The sequence below is a fragment of the Sturnus vulgaris genome, chromosome 5 (assembly GCF_052056855.1).
Source record: "Sturnus vulgaris isolate bStuVul1 chromosome 5, bStuVul1.hap1, whole genome shotgun sequence".
Classification (NCBI taxonomy): domain Eukaryota; kingdom Metazoa; phylum Chordata; class Aves; order Passeriformes; family Sturnidae; genus Sturnus; species Sturnus vulgaris.
This window is the reverse complement of record NC_142247.1, coordinates 70,493,750-70,510,718: the sequence shown is the minus strand read 5'-3', so window position 1 is coordinate 70,510,718 and position 16,969 is coordinate 70,493,750. Positions and strand designations below refer to the sequence as shown.

General features: G+C 43.2%; 1 protein-coding gene across 1 annotated transcript in view; it reads left to right on the top strand.

The window, feature by feature from the left end:
- TAF3 (TATA-box binding protein associated factor 3) overlaps nt 1–8,004 on the top strand; it is a 112,815-nt gene extending 104,811 nt beyond the window's left edge. Inside the window, exons 5-7 of the mRNA XM_014884750.2 lie at nt 2,187–2,442; nt 6,377–6,483; nt 7,272–8,004. Of these exons, the coding sequence (XP_014740236.1) occupies nt 2,187–2,442; nt 6,377–6,483; nt 7,272–7,386 (478 nt within the window). The 3' untranslated portion in view covers nt 7,387–8,004. The remainder of the gene's footprint in view (nt 1–2,186; nt 2,443–6,376; nt 6,484–7,271) is intronic.
- Nucleotides 8,005–16,969: the final 8,965 nt, after the last annotated feature.

Here is a 16,969-nt window from a genome sequence, read left to right as displayed (position 1 = left end):
ATTTAATTTCATGTGTTAGCTGGGCATGGTCACTCTTATTCAAATTGTATTAGCTAATACTTCTTTCCAACTGTTTACGCTGCATGCAAAGTTGTGTTTAAAACCCTATTAGCTAATACATTTCCTAGTCTAGACTTGGGGAGGGTTGACTCCCTGAAGAACTCCTAGCAGGACTTTGTTTACTTGCAGGAGGTAGGAGAGTGAGGCAGGGAAAGAAGGGGGAAATGATGTTTGAAACCATCCAAATGGCTTTTGCTGCTCCAATATTTTTGCTGTCAGTCCCTATCCTTGCTTTTATTATTGCTTAGAGTTTGTTTATTTAGAGGTGGGTCTCAAGTCATGAGGATAACTTTGCAAACTGTGGGAGTGTTGGCATCAGCCAGGGTCTTGGGCATTCAGCATTGGGAGCCAGGACTGTCTGGGGAATGGGGAAGACACAGAAGAAGAATCTCAGTTGGGGATGGCCAGTTCGGCAGGAGCCCCAGAAGCCACATACTGACACTTTCACTGAACCAGAAACACATCATGAGCCAAAGAGAAAGCTTCCTTGGTGGGAGATAACAGTGGGGTTTTGGATGTTCCTCACTAACAGGAGAAGGAGGCTGGGTTTGATGCGTAGGTTGCTCTCAGGATGGCCTCATAGTGGTTCCTTCCTTCTGCAAGTCACAGACAGCATAAAGACTCCTGCACTTTGACTCACAGTCTAGCACCTTACTGACACATATACTGAGCCTGAGCCCCACATGAGGTACCTGAACAATCACTGCGACATATGTAGCATGAATGTCTTCAGTGCTGCTGATGGAAGAATCATCTATCACCCTTTAGATTCCACTCTTTGATTTTCTTCTCCTGTTCACTCATAGAAGGTGTGATGCTGCAGCTGGGGGTTAGGCAAGACTACCAAACTCATTGCTCTTGTTTCCTAAGTATGTGTTTACTATAACTCGCCATAGCTCTGATTTTGTAGTGCAAGTGGCATATCTTGTGAGAAAAAACATCATTATCTCAGCCAGGCATTACATGATGTATAATTCCAAGCCTTTCTCAAAATGATGGCTTGGAATTTTATTGACTTTTATTCAAATTCGGACAATTGTAATTGTAATTGTAATTGAAATTCTCCAATTGTAATGATACTGCCTTTGGAGTATCTGTGTTGCAATAAACTCTAAAGTTGAACTTAGAATTCCCATTGACAGTGGAGCTGGACATTCCTGGTTCTCAGGAGTCATTGCAATTTGATTTGCCTCATGGTTTCTCTACTGATGTCCCCATTTTTTACTTCCTTGTCCCTGGAATGTCTAACCTTTCTTTAAATCACCCTCTTCGTACAGTCCCATCACAAATCAATCACACTCCCACAGTTACCATTCAAATATAAATAAATTAGTTAAATGATTTACCAAATGTGGTAAAACAAATAGACCTATCCTGTGTTTTGTTTGAGGTTTTGGTTGTTTTTTGGGTTTTCCTTTTCCTTCTCTTTATGTTTCTAACCTAGAGCCTTGTAATAAGTGCTTTTTCTGGCTTGTCTGTGAAATTGCATGCACATCAACAACACTGTGTATCAACAGTCATTAATAAACCTTGGGTCCTCTATGTATCCCCCCTTCCTGGGCAGGATTGTTCTATACAGTGTATTTACTAGAGCTACATCCTGTCTACTTCAGCTGCTCGAGTAAGTAGCAATATTTTAACTGCTGAGTGTATAGTGTGCGTCATTTATTTGTCCTGACTAGATCCACTGCTGATTTCATAAACATTTGGGGAAAGAAATACCAAACTAGCAAATATTTGCAGAACCCCCTAATGTAGGATCTTAACAGGATGATATTGCCTCTCAGTTTGAAGATTAAAATCAGTGCTGTTCACAGCTGATTAACTTTCCTTTCTAATATTTCCCACAAATTGAGCTAATGCAATAAAACTTAACGAAACAAGGTTTAGTAAAGCCACAGAGAATATTTATACGACAGCGAGGTGCAGACTGGCTCAGGCTGTCCTGGCATTCACTTTGTAATGGCTCTGTGCTTTATCCTGTAAATGGATGGGTGCAGCAATGACAGCAGTCCTTGTGTGGGGTCGAAACAGCCTCTTTGGTGGCTGCAGGGTGAATGAATTAGCTGCCCTATATTTTCTTTCTCTCCCATCAGCTCTAACAATTCTCATTGTTGGTCCTACAGAGTCATCAGCAAGGTGGTGTCAGCTCCAGAGGCCAAACCTTCCACTCCTGCTGCGCGGCCCAAGACGCCTCCGCCTGTGCCGTCACCGGTGCCAGCTCCCGTTCACGTCACCCCTCCTCCTGCTCCAGCTCCTCCTCCTCCTCAGGCCACCATCTCTCCAGTCCTGATCCCACCACCCTCCCCAGCCGTGTCAGCAGCTGGAGGCTCCAAAGCTCCCGTTCGGAGCGTGGTGACCGAGACCGTCAGTACTTACGTGGTAGGTAACACATGGCGTGCTCTGTCCCCGTGCCATTCCTCTCTGCAATTGCTGAGCTGCTGGGTGCCTCATCATCTCGAACTGATGGTCCTTGGATTCCTGATGTTGCTCTCTGTTAAACTGCTGTTTATCCAACCCTTGTTTCCACACACATGTTTTGAGGGGTTAATAATTGAAGCACTACAACTTGGTCTGAATTTTTCATTGGTTCCCAGTTCCAAATTTAAGTTACTTCTAACAAGTTCAACTATATTCCATATGATATTTTCTGCTAACTGAGTTAGAGCACTTATTTTTGGAGGTGGAGGTTTTTTATAGGTGCTTTCAAAAGTGCTGAATTGAAACCTCAAATGTCAGACTCACCATAGATTTTGCTGTCAGTCAGGTAAAGTACAAAACCCTCATACAACATCAAGAACTTGACTTAGCCCTCATTTGAAATGTGTAGAGTCCACTAATCTCTTTCCTGGTTTCCTTGACATACAGAAATTGCAGATGTTTGTGCTTCTCAGAAGTCTGTAGATTGTTCATTAGTCTACACTTCATTTGTGTGTTTGACATATGCTCTGAACTTGGCCTCTGTCTTGCAGCATTCTTCATTCTTTTGGAAAAGTCTCTTGTGTAACATGGTGTAGGAACTGCATTCCCTAAAAGAATGTGGATATATGTTTGGGTAGGACAAGGCTTGCTGTGCTGCAGAGAATTTCTGCTTTAGATGCTGTGTGAAATGAAGTCCTCAGCATTCCTGATCCTTGAAAAGCAGCACAAGGGTAGCAGTGTTGTTATTCTCCCTGTCCTGGCTAAATTCCAGCTTGATTGGTGACACTTTGCTTAGCTACAGTTTAAAAATCTCACCATTTAAAACAGCTAAAGCTTACTTTTATTACATAGTTTGCCGTGCTTGAATTGCAACATATGCATTATTTTTTTTCTTAATTTTTATTATTCTTATTCGAGTGTTGATTTCTAATATAAATCTACCCTGAATTTCTAATGGAAAGGTGCTTCCCTGCTGGACTTAAACTGCTGTATCATGTTACTGGTCTCTATTTAAACAGCTGCTACATTTCACTCCTGAGTTAGTTACAGCACTGGACAACGTCACACAAGCTCTGCATATCCTTAGGGTGCAGGACACAGCCTCACCTTTGGTATCACAGAGTAAACCCACAGTCACTCTTATTATTACAGTCACTAGTATTATTTTCATTGTTATTATTACAGTAGTACCCAAAGGTTTCAAAATTTACAAGACAGAAACATTTCCTAAATGCTCTGCTACATCCCATTTTCTTCAGTAATTATGAAAAGAAATTATTTGGAGATTATGATAGTTTTAAAAAGAAACCTAGCACTTTGCCTAGATACTTCCAGTGGTAACACTCTTAGCACCTTAATGGAGATGTCAGAGGTTATGGAGGCTCCAGGTTATTTTTGCTTTTCACAGAGCCATAGATTATCACAGAATGGTTTGGGTTGGAAGGAGCCTTAAAGACCATCTTGATCCAACCCCCTGCCACCGGCAGGGACACCTTCCACTTGACCAGGTTATTCAGAGCCCCATCCCACCTGGCCTTGAACAATTCCAGGGGTAGGAAGTCCACCACCTCTCTGAACAGCCTGTACAATGCCTCACCATCCTTACTGTAACTATTTTTTTCCTAATGAGCTATCTAAACCTACTTACCTTCAACTTAAGACCATTCCCTCTTGTCCTATCACTCCAGGCCCTTGTGAAAAGTGATCTTTTACAACATTATAGTTGAAACCAAGGCTTTATTGCATTAGGACTCAACTATGTGCACATGCAGAGAAACACCTGATGTGACAGATTTATGAGTCAAAATGCTCAAAGGGAGGTTGGGGAAGAAGAAAATGATTAAAAACTATTAGCCTCTTGTATGAAGGAAATCCGGGAGACAGAATGATTCTCCTCAGATCACATGGGAAAGATGTTCTAGAGATAAGAGTGTGGCAGAGGTGCCCAGCTCCCTTCTGCAAGGGAGGAGAGGAGGGTGATTTTATAGTTCAAAAAATAAAGGATACACATCTCCCTGCTGGATAGCATCTCAGTCCTTGTGCTCTGCTCATTAGCTCTCAGTGGTTTTTACTAACACAGCAGTCAGCAATCCCACTCTGTCCCTCCTTGCATGACCCTTGGCTCATTAAGGAATGAGAAGTTAGGCAATATTTTTAATATCCTTATTCAGCAGCCCAAGTTTTTGTTTAACAAACAGGCAGAGGTTTCTGTGATTATAGACCACCCTGCCCCTCTCCAGCCCCTGAGAGCCTGAGGCAGCCATTCTGCAGGGGAAAAAAAATACCTGAAAAACTAAGTTTGGAAAAGTTAGAGTGTGTGTTTTCTGATGGGGCAACATCTGGCAGTGCTGCCCACACCTGGCAGGGCCAGTGCCCAAAAAAGGCAGCAGCAGAAATGAGGTGCCTGTGTTGGGGGATGATGGGGGTGCAGTCAGGAGTTCAGGCAGGTTTTGTAGCCCTCAGCCCAACATCCCACAGCATCCCTTCTCTGCAGCACCACGGCACAGCATCCCCTCCCTCCCCAGCAGGGTTACCCCACTGAAATGCCTCTGGACCTCTTCACTCTCAGCCCAGACACTTCACCTGGGGTGCAGATGTTTCTCTAGCAACTTAAAATGACTTTGCAGATGTGAGATTAGATGGTAGATAGGAATGATTATTGCAGTCAATCAGCTTGGAAATTGAGTTAATTTTATGATGGTGCCTACTCTGTATCTCTGTTGAAAAGGAGATTGTTCCCTGGTTAGTATTCCTGGGACTTGTATTTTTGAGTTTTAAACCACAAAAACATTCAGAGCTTTAAGAGGAATCAGGGAAGAGTGATGTGTTGGTTGCAGCTCTGGTACGTTCCTATTGATTTTTCAGGAAGTGGTGTAAGATGTACAGACCACCGTGTAGTGGCTTTTTTTTTTTTATTTTTACAAGAACATTTGGGGCTTTTCATCTGCTAGTTTTTAATATCACGTTTGTAAGCTGTACAGATAGCAAAAAGTTATTGCCTGAGATATGTATAAATGCACAAAAGCTGAGAACAAAACAGTTTCTGTTTTTGAGATTCAGTGATAATGCACAAATCTTCATAAAGGAGTGATGGAGTCAGGGTAATGCCCCAGACATTTTGTACTTTGTATTGTTAATTGCACTCCTTTAGGTGGATTCTCTGACATTTTGCGTGTATGTTTTTAGCAAAGAGCTGTTCAAGAACCACTGGAAATCTAAAAACACAAACAATGGGTCAAGCAGGATATAAACATTAAAAAAATGCATATGATGAACCCGGTGAGCAGCTGCCCAGTACTGTAAATGATCTGCCTTTCTTGTTTCATTTACCCTTTAGTAAATTGTACTGCGACATAAATGTCATAAGGGGAATGGAAAGTTACTCAGTAACAACTTTTTTTATATCCTGATCTTATCAGCTCGTTGGAGTTGAAGACTTTGGCTAATAAGTAATGCAGCAATATATACACACGGCGCTGTATATTTTACATGCACATAAGAACTGTTATCTTACACAGGAGGCTGCCGTGGCTCCTGCTTGCCATTAGCAGGGTCGAATTTTAAAAGTATAGACAGAGAGGGAATTGTGTCCTTAAGCCCTGGCTCTGTGTGTGAGTGCCCATGCTTAGGTCAGGTGGTGTAACTGGCTTTACTGGTTTACAGGACAATGCAGGAAAATACATGATTTTGTCGTCATGAGCAGTGTAGGAAAATCAATTAAGACGTAACACTGAGCTTTCATGATCAGAGAATTCACACATAACAACAGGGGCTGCTGAATGGCTTAGCCAGATAAGCAAGAAACCATTTTTTTTTCGTTAGTTTTTTTTTAAATGTCAATTTTCCTGCCTGCTTAGCCCTGAGAACCAGCTAACTTTGCTTTTCTTTGCACCAGATCCGAGACGAGTGGGGTAACCAGATCTGGATCTGTCCTGGCTGTAACAAGCCAGATGATGGCAGTCCAATGATAGGTTGTGATGACTGCGATGATTGGTATCACTGGTAAGTTCTTCTCATCCATCCTGCTCTGCCAGTGCCTGGCAGATTTGGGCTATATTATTAAAAAGCCTTTTTTTTTTTTTTTTTTCTAATAGTTCGTGACGTTGGGAATATTTAAATAGCTTTACTGTGTCCAATTTAATAATCTGGAAGATATTTTTATCTCTGTTGCTCTGAAATTTGAAAAGGCAGATTTTAAGCTGTGAAGGAGAGTTACTTTTTAATTAATGGGCATTGGTGATAACGGTTGTTTTTGAAACTGCTGGGAAATATTGCTGATTCCGGTAATTTTGTGAGAACTACAGGATTATGAGCACAGTGTATACAGATAGACAGTTCAAATTATGAAGCATTGTATGAACAGTAATATAAATGTCAGCTCTTATAAAAAGGTTAGGGGAAATTAATCACTTTTTAGGCAATTTTTTTTTTAAAGCTACATAAAATCATAAGAGTTTTTGCAGATGCGTTAAAGAAGTATTTGAAATTATTTTAAATCTAGTCTATTACACCTGAAAGTACACTCATATTTTCTACTAAAATAACGCTTTTTATCTGAGTATTCTTTTTATATTTCTCTTTTGTTTCAAAGCAAGAGTTCTTAGGTTTTGATCACTGTTTTTTAGGTTTTTTTAGGTTTAAATCATTATATTCATTAAGATAATGATAATTGGGGTATTAATTCGAAGGCCAGATCCTATCTCCCACTGGAAAGTTGCATTTTTTGGGGGTAAGAAACAAAAGCAGTGTTACTCCACGGAGACGATGTGATATTTTCCTGTCCTTCACAGGCCTTGCGTTGGGCTTACAGCTGCACCGCCAGAAGAGATGCAGTGGTTCTGCCCCAAGTGTGCCAACAAAAGGAAGGATAAAAAACACAAGAAGAGGAAGCACAGGGCACACTGAAGGCTTGGCAGGGGACTGAAGTCGTGCGGTCACCGCGGCGCCTCCTGCCCCGACTGGGCTGCAGGAGGGATCCACCCTGCCCGCGTCCCCCGCGCCTGCCAGGGCTGTGTCTCTGCACTCAGTCAGGGGCGAGGAGATGCCCTTGGTCGGGGGCTCTTGGGTTTCACAGACTGTCCGAGCCCGGGGCATTGGATTTGGGTACATTCTGATGCTGTTTCTTGCCCCTACCAAAGGGGAATTTGCACAGAGCGCTGTGAAGACTTCGGTGGTTCCCGGGACCGCTCCCGCTCCTGTGGCTCGGCAGCAACACGGATGAATGTTGTAAATACAGATATCTGTCCTATTCTTTCTCGATTTGTTATTAATCCCTCTTGAACCTTTGCAGCAAGGTGCTGAGAGGAGGAGAAAATGTAAATTGCAGTAAGTTGTAAACTGAGACAACCTTCTGGAATGATTTCTGTAGTCTGGATACAGTTCAGCCTTGACTCTCGCTGAGCCAGATAATCATAATGTGGAAATAAAAAGTGGCTGGTAAATATTTTTGTGACGAGAATATATGAAGCTTTTTTCCTTGATTTTTAGTACTAACATAAAATAAACATGTTCAAGCTTTTGTGATATATCTTCTATTTTTAAAAAAAAAGTTTCTATTGTGTCAATTTTTTTCTTCCGTGTGAATTTCTTTCGGTGGACCTGTAATATATTTTATACTTTGATTTTTGGTTTGGTTGTTTTGTTTTTTTTAAGTCTTTGTCAACATACCTTTTCATTACTTGTACATTTCATCAGTGTGTAAAAACGCTTCCCATTAAAAGATTTTCACACGTGTAAATACCTGATATTTATAAAGTAATTTTTTTTAATTATTTCGTAGGGCTTGAGGATTTTTGTTGTCTTTTGCCCGAGAATACAAACCTAGCAGCTACTAAAAGCCTGTGTGACAAACGCCTGTCCTCATGGCTGTGAGGGATTGGTGAGCTCTGCCCCAGCTGTGCGTGCACGAGGAGGTGGCCAGCACCATAATTAGGCCTCGATTCAGATACTTAAACATGTGGTAACTTCTTAAGAAGTGAGTAATCCTATTGCCTTCAAGGAGCCTGTTCCCACACTTGGTTATACATGTGCTTAAATGCCTTCTGAATTGGGAGCTTAGGCCAGGGGGGCTCTGCACTTCTAGTGGCAGCTACAGCATGTTAATCTGTAGCTGGAATGGACTTTTTTCCCCCTTTTTCTCCTTTTTTTTTTTTTTCTTTTAATCAAGAGGTTAGTGAGTTTGCCAAAAGCATCGTATTTAGGTAGAGGAGATGCTGGTGTGTTCCTCTGCTTTGTGTAACCCCTTGGAAATAACAGTAAAACTGAATCCCAGTCACATCCCCCGTGGAAAATGTGAGGGGAAGGTGCAGAGAAAATGAAATAGAAGTCAGTGTTAGATATTGTAGTGCAATGGGTCTCAGAGCTAAATAAGAATAAATCTTGAAAACAATTTATGTCTTTTGTTTTCTAATCAATTTGAGATTGCATTGGTTAATTTGGGGATATTTGTATTTTAAACCAGTGCAATGAGAACGTCTGATGTTGGAGAAATATGTCCCTTTAGCCTGTTGTGCAGATATTAAGAGTTATTTTTAAAATGCATCCAAATTGATATTAATGAGAATGAATTAGTCATGTTTTTAAAAGTACCAGTCTAGTTAGGGAAATGAGGCTTTGCTGATAGAACTGTTAAATTGCAAATCAGTGGAGATATGGATGAAATGGGTTTATTAAAAGTGCACTGTTACCTGCTTTGTTCAATGCCATCTCATTTATATTCCGTCCCTGTTAATTACCAGTCAAGAAAGTTCTTGGGTTTGATTTTTTGTTCTATTTTATTTTGAATTGTTGGATGTTGCAATGCTGATTTTTGGGTTTTTCCACATGTAATGTGCAGACATACAAAATACGCCGTCTTTGGTCATTTCTGGTTGCAATAATAAAGAAATTAGCTTTTGGTAAGTTGTTTATGCATTTCCTCCTCCTCTCCATGAATCAGAACTTCTCACATTTAATCAGCTGAATTACTCAGGATGCCATGGGAGGGCTGGACTTGCCCCATTCCATGGCTGATCAGCTCATTCTCTGCGTGCTTGGCCTTGCTGCTGCTGAGTTGGTTTCTTAACCTGGCTTTTATGATTTTATAAATGACCCCTGTGGCAATAAAACCAAAGCATCATTTTCAGGAGGCTTGTGTGGCTGAGGGGATTAGTAACAGGAGAAGGGGCCCTTCACCTCCGGGTCATCAGTTTGAAGCCACGCTTGGTGCTGAGCCTGCCTCCCTTTCACTTACGCTGATGTGGATCAGGAATCAGTGCCAGAAATGAATAATCATTCCAGAAATGGTTATCCCTGAGCAGCCACGTGGCTTGGACCTTCTTTACAGACCCTGGCCCCACGCAGCACTGAGCAAGCCCAGCTCCTTCCCCACGCCTTTGTATTTGCTGCTGGTAACTTCACAGGTTGGGTTACTTCTCCATAAACTTTGTGTATGGAAAGTTAGGGAGCAGTTGGGGCTGCTCTCTAGAGTCACTGCTTGATTTTAGGGTTGGGATTTGTGTTCATTTGAATCCTTTTATGATTTGTGTTTTGGACACCACCATCCATGAGAAGTGGGCACAGTGGGTGGGCTGCAGGTTGGTTTGCTCGCTGGATGTCATGGGAGAGCATCCAAGTCTCTGAATGGTTTTCCTGCCTTGAAATGCAGCTTCATCAAGAGGAGCATCACTTTGTGGAGCTACTTCTGAGTGGTTGTAGTAGAACTGGTGTAGAGTTTAGGCAGTGAAGAATTAAAGAGTTTTCAGTGAGGAGACAACTCACATCTACTGCACTATAAAGAGTAGACAGGTACACTTTTCCCCCTTTATGGATGCACTGTGTGTAGTGGATTTAAGCAGGACAGTGAGGATGGGTCGTAAATATTCAAGAACAGAGCATAAAAACTATTCAGTGAGAAAAGCTTGTTGAATCCTGCCGTTAGTCTGGGGCCAGATTTTTATCTGGAGTCAGTTGGGAGTCAGTTGGAGCTGTGTCAGTTTACAGCAACCCAGGAGCTGCCCACTCGCAGGCTGGTGTTGGGGCTGGGGAGCAGCTCCTTTTGGAGAGTTTTTCATCCTTTTTATCCTGTAAATCCTCCTCCAGCGCAGCCTGTGCCTGTGGGTCGCTGTAATGGGTGCTGGCTGTGAAGCAGGTTAGTCATTAGGTAAAATTGCAGTTTGTTATGAGTTTTGCACCCAGAAAAAAACATGAAGTTGATATCGAGACAGTAAGCACAAAGCTCAGAAATGGAAGAAACTATCTTGAGTACTGATTTTTATTGGAGGACATAGATATAAAAGCAAAGTATCCATCCTCAAAGTAATGGGAATGCACTTTTCCCAAGATTATCTTCCTTTGGGGCTGTATGTTGTGCTCAGAGCATCATTTCTCTGCTTGACAAGATGTTTCTCTTCTGAAGGTGTCCACAGCTAAGTACAGTGAGGATCTTTATGCTCTGCAACTGATTTGTGATTCCAAATGTCCTGGAAGAGAAAGGGAATAAAAAGAAACCCCAAATCTGAGGGTATCAGAGCCTGCTGACTTTGTCTGGGCTTTACAGAGATAAAATATAGTGTATTACTTCACTGTATCACCTAAACCTTCTTTGTTCTCCTTTCAATAGGACGATTAAACAAAGACCTACTAACCAAATTAAAGTATAAAATGAACGCTGAGATATGGAAACCTTGCCAGGAAGAATGTTAATGAATGAAGTTCACTAAAGGCATGCTGGCTAAGTTTTCAATACAAATAGTTTTATGGCCAATCTCTTTAGATCATAGCAGTTTTCTTTAGAAGTTTTAAGTCTCAAAAGTAGATGAGTTTCCTTCACTGGGGAATGAATTAGATAATGCTCTGAATAAACTCCCTCTTCGCCGTCTTGTCAGTCATGCTGCTTAGGAAACTCGCCCTTTCTTCTGGGGACTTTTGGATCAGCTGTAACCTCAAAAGTAGAAAGCTGCTATTAATCCATGTGTGCTGGATGGCAGAGGAGGCTGTAACGGGAGCTTTACAGCCAGCAAACAGCTCGTACCTGGCTCCTGTGAGCAGAAACCATTGATCGTGAGCTGTGGCAGCCGAGCCAAGGGTGCTTTCCCTGCAAGGTGCTGCTTCAGCCTCTTCAAGGTTTGCAGTGGGTGAAGGAGGGGGTCAGATTTTTATTTAACAGGGTCTGTGGTGGTAGGATCAAACAAAAGGAGGGTTGATTCAGAGCAGTAGTAAGGAGAAGGTTTTTTATGACAGTGGTGAAATGCTATAGCAGGCTACCAGAGGGGTGGTAGGTGCCCCGTCCCTGGGAACTTTCAACATCAAGGTTGGACAGGGTTTGGAGCAACCTGATCTAGTGGAAGATGTCCCTGCACATGGCAGAGGGGTTGGAATGAGATGATCTTTAAGGTCCCTTCCAACCTAAGCCATCCTAGGGTTCTATGATTCTCACACGCTTATGGAGTGACCTTCTGCACCAGGACTTTAAATCCTGTGATGCTCCTCACAAGGAGAGAGGGGAGCTGAGGGCTTCCAGATCATCTGTTCCCCCTTGGCAGTCACCCCTTAAATTTTCCTTCTAGTCCTTGTCTGCTCCAGAGTCCTGGCCCCTTAACTCAGGTGTCTGGTGGCCCATGCCAAAGCCAACACAGCTCAGCAGCTGCTGGGTGCCTTGAGCAAGTGGGGACTTCCATTCCAGCATGGTGACACCAAACATGCTCACTGTTGAGGTTTGGTGCAATATTGGTTGGAAATAGATGATCTTTAAAGTCCCTTCCAACCCAAACTTTTCTATTGTTTAGTGATTTCTGCCTCAAGCTTTGATCAAGAAGGCAAATTTTCTTCAGAAAACAAAATGTGAGGTAAAGCCAGGGTAGATGGAAGATTTTCCATGCAATTTGTAAAACACAATGAGAAAGTAATTTCATATGAACACAACTCCCTGTTATATTTTCAATGTGAATGCTCCCATAATGACTTCAAAACAGCTTTACAAAACCAAACAGAAAATAACTTGATTATTTTATTGCCCAAACAAGGGGATGACAGAGAAGGAGACTTATAACACATTTACAAAAATTTAGGTTTTATCACCTGTCACAAGCAGGAATTTGGTTTACAAATTCCAAAATCTTGCCTTGTCAATTCTTCTCTAAGCCAGCATCTCACTGTGCCTGTCATTTGCTTACTGTGGGACTAATGACAAGTGTGATGGCATGTCACCAGCCCTGGTGTCACCTGGGGCCTCCAATGCTACTGCTGCTTAACTGTGTGCAGGTCACCTTCATCCTCCTTCCTTCAAGGTGATCCCTCTCCAGGTGTGGGACTGGGCACTGTTTGCAGTGGATTTTTTTAAATTTGGCAACCAGATTCAGAAAAAAAGTAGAATTTTTATTTTCCTTTTACATAAATTAATTAGGAAATAGGGACAGGAGATAGTGTGCAGTTGTTTATTTTTAACTGAGTTGCGATTTAGAGCACTTCTTGATAAATGCTGTAAAAATTGTCTTTTTAGGGATACACATCTGCTTGTGGGTTTTTCTTGTCCACATGGTCACCATTGCCTGGATTCAAAGGGAGAAACTTGGTCTTGTTACCAAGAAAGTTGGGCACAGTTCTCAGTTCTGCTGAGGTGTGTTCAGGCACAGGATCAGAGCATGTCCCAGTTTCCATCCACAGGAGGAGGATAACGTTTCCTGCTCTGTGAAGCCCAGACCTTCCCATGGGTTAAATAACAATAACACCCTTCACAAGGGCTGGATAAAACTGCAGAGCCATTGGGAGCTTCCCCAGTGACAGAACTGTCCTTGAACCTGCTCCTCAGCTGAAAATGTTTTCATTGAGGTTGGGAGCCTGAAACCATCTACAACTCTCCAGAACCAGAGAGATCCTTTGGCTTTGCAGGCTTTACTTGACCCTCTTCCAATAACTTTTCCACCATGAAACCAACTCTCTTTTTCCTCCACTGATTTTGAGATTTTCTATGAAAGGAGCTGAGCTGAGCTCACATTAAGACCTTATTTTCCTATTAGCTCTTCTTTGCTTCCAGGGATATCTGGTGGAGTTTATCTGAGAAACAGCTCCTTGCTTAAAATTACTTTGGGGACGTCAAAAAACGCCTCTCATAATTTGTACAATAGCTGCCTTCTCTGGGCCTTGTGGGCTGTGAAATGCCTGCATTGGTGCTTGGAGCTGGCATGTATTAAGATGCTGTGGATGAAGTGATGCTGTTGTTCTCTGTATTTTCTGCAAAGACAGATGCTCAGTCAAGCCCAAAATCCAGGCCTTTGCCTTGGTGTCTAATAACCCAGCCCGACCATTGGATCTCAGTGCCACCTACTCTCTAAAAGGCTGGATTTGCAGTGCCACAGCTCAGGAGGAACCACAGCCCTCCAGCCCTTACAGTCCTATCTGGCTAAATGCTGCATTTTTTGTTTTCAGAATTGCTGACATTAAAAAACCCAAGAGTTTCCCAAAGCAAGGATGCTCATCAGTTTCATGCTGAGGATTCCACTGAAGGAGTCATAGCTCTCTAGTACCTGAGATGACGTTTAGGGAACATAACCATGACCTGTGCAATGTCTTGAGCTGAGCCAGTGAGAGTGTCACATGAAAATGCTTTCATTTGGGGGCAGCTTGCAATGGAGAAATGTCTTCCAAATTCACTGAACGTAAACTTCATGTGCTACAAGCCCATCCTATCTGGGGTGATTTTTAAGTCTGCCTGGAAGTTTCACAGCAAACATGGCAAGACTCAAGCAGCCATTGCTGTGCACCTACTTAACCTTTATTAAGACTTCATTTACTTATGTTCATGAGATCACAAGCATCTATTTTGCAAAACCCTTGTGTCCCTTAGAATTGGGAAAAGAATTTGCCTACCAACCTCTGTAGAAGCAGATCCTGATCCATTTGATTCTCTGTCTATGGTTTCTCTCATCTGCAAATTTTGGCTACAAAAACACTTCTGTGGGGGCCATAAGGATGGGCTGTTTTTGCCCTGTGCACCCAAGTCACAGTGATTCCAATTTAGATGTGTTTAAGATGACTATTTAGCTATTTGGAAGATCATAGAACCACAGATTCATAGAATGGTTTGGGTTGGAAGGGGTCTTAAAAATCATCTCGTTCCAACTCCCCTGCCATGGGCAGGGACAGCTTCCACTATGCCAGGCTGCTCCAAGCCCTGTCCAACCTGGCCTTGAACACTTCCAGGGGCAGCCACAGCTTCTCTGGGCAAGCTGTGCCAGGGCCACAGCACACTCACAGTCAAAAATTTTCTCCCTAATAACTAATGTAAGTCTCTCCTCTCTTAGTTTAAAGCCATGTCCTATCACCACCTGTATGTACATTTGTCTCTAATTAATTTAATCAACATGAGATATTTTCATTCTTTTGAGGAGCTTGGATGGGAAAAGGGTGAAGGGGAGAGCAGAGGGTGAAATGTTTTAAGCTACTGAGAAAACACAGAGTAGATATATACGTCCAGCTTGATTCCACCTTCACTCCTCTTCACCTCCATTTCAGGCTTTAGTGTTCATCATTTGCCAAGTGCAGGGCCAGATCTTCCTGCCCAGCATCTTTGGAAAACTTAATTCTTTAGAGTAAAAACAGCAGCAATTTGCAACTTCCTGCAAGCACCTCCCAGGGCAGATCTGCTGCTGCTAATGCCAGCAAGGCCCAAGGTGAGCTTTTGGCTGGTATCAAATCCTCTTCTCAAGCCAAGAAGTTCCCACTACTAGAGAGCAACACTGTGGTCTACTTAAGTTTTGTAAGCCCTTAATGAGTCACTCGATATCAGCCGGATCAGTTCGCTTACATGGAAAGGGCTCCTGTTTCTCCTGGTGGTGTTGGAGCCGGGGCTCCAGTGACTGATCCTTCCTACACCCACTTGCACAAGGACACAGCGATGGGCTCATCTCAGATTCCTGCAGGAGGTGGTGACAGAGCTCCACCTTAATGAGTTCATCGCCCTGCCAGCATTCTTCCCACACCCAGGTGCCCGTGTTGGCAAAGCTGTGCTGCACCAGCTCCCTGGCAAGCATTCCCTGGGATTTTAACAGGGTACAGATCTTGGGATACCCGCCTGGCTCCTCACTTGCAGTTAGTCTTGGTTGGTGGTCTGGTGGTGTTTACCAGCAGAACCAAGTGTGCTGGTTTGGTGTCAGGGAAAGAGGGTGGTGTGCAGACACAGGGGGGACCAGAGTAATTTCCAGAGCTCCCACTAGGCCAAGTTTTGTACAAGTCACTGAGAGTGCAGGTGGGTGGAGGGAGGAGCCAATGCCTTAGCCCGTGCCCGAGGCTCTGGTGAGTGTTAAACCCGCTCTGTTTACCAAAGCCGTGCTTAAACGGCTGCAGAGCTGCATCACATCTTTGTTTTTCTTCTGTCTTCTGGATGGCATGCACTGGTCACGGAGTTAACACTTGCCAAATCACATTGCTCAGGTCTCTGGTATGAATCCAGCCTTGGATGCACACGTTGCAAAATAGTTTCAGAGCTGAGCATGCTCTTAGCATTGCCTCCCTCAAGGTACTCTGATTTTCTGCAGCAATGTAGTAATTTAGCTGTTTGCTTCCATTTTGAGTTATCCTTATCTCAATCAGAAGTGTCCTGCTGCTTGCAATGGGTCCCTCACTTTTACTTGTCCAGCACCACATTTCCCCTCTGTGCAAGCGCCTGTTATCATTTTCTGGAGGTGGATCTTCCAAACTTTCAATCCTGAAAGAGGATAGATTTAGATTGGATATTAGGATATTATTCTTAATGGTGAGGTTGATGAGGCACTGGAACTGGTTGTCCAGAGTTGGTTGATGCCCCATCTCTAGAAGTGTCCAAGGCCAGGTTGGACTAAACCTTGGTTTAGTGAAAGTGTCCCTGCATATGGAGGAGGGTTGGAACAGGACGATCTTCAAAATCTCTTCCAACCCAAACCATTTTATGCTTCTATGACCTGAGATATCCAATCAAATTTCCCATCCTGGTGCACGCATCCCACCTTGCCATTCCCATACATGCATTTGGGCAAGGCAGCTGGGCGTCCCCAGTGATTGCTGGGAGAGGGCAATAAAACCAGGTAACTATTCAGTGTTGGTATTTGTTTAATGGCTTAGGCACTCAAAAGCTGTGGCAGTTCCCATCAGATGTGCCTGGAGAAATCCTGGGGCTGGGCGAGCATCACTCACTTTCAGTGAACAAGGACTGATTTGTTTTCTGCTGGCGTGAGGAGCAGCGAAACCAAAGCAGGGCGGTGACATGATTTGTGCCAGGTCACAGAGCACACTGGGGGCACAGCCAGGATGGGAACAGCACCTGGGAGCTCCCATCCACGCCAAGCAGACGACATGGTCAGAGCTATCTGAGGCCAAGAGGGTCAGTGTCTGCAGAGGGGTCACCTGGTGGCACAAGAAGGGAAACTTTCTTCTGCTTTCTATGCCTCAGGTCCCCTCTAGCAGCTAATCATTGCTTTAATAGTGATATTTGTTGCAGAATACACCTCTGAGCCTCTTTCATCCTTGGGTGCCTGTC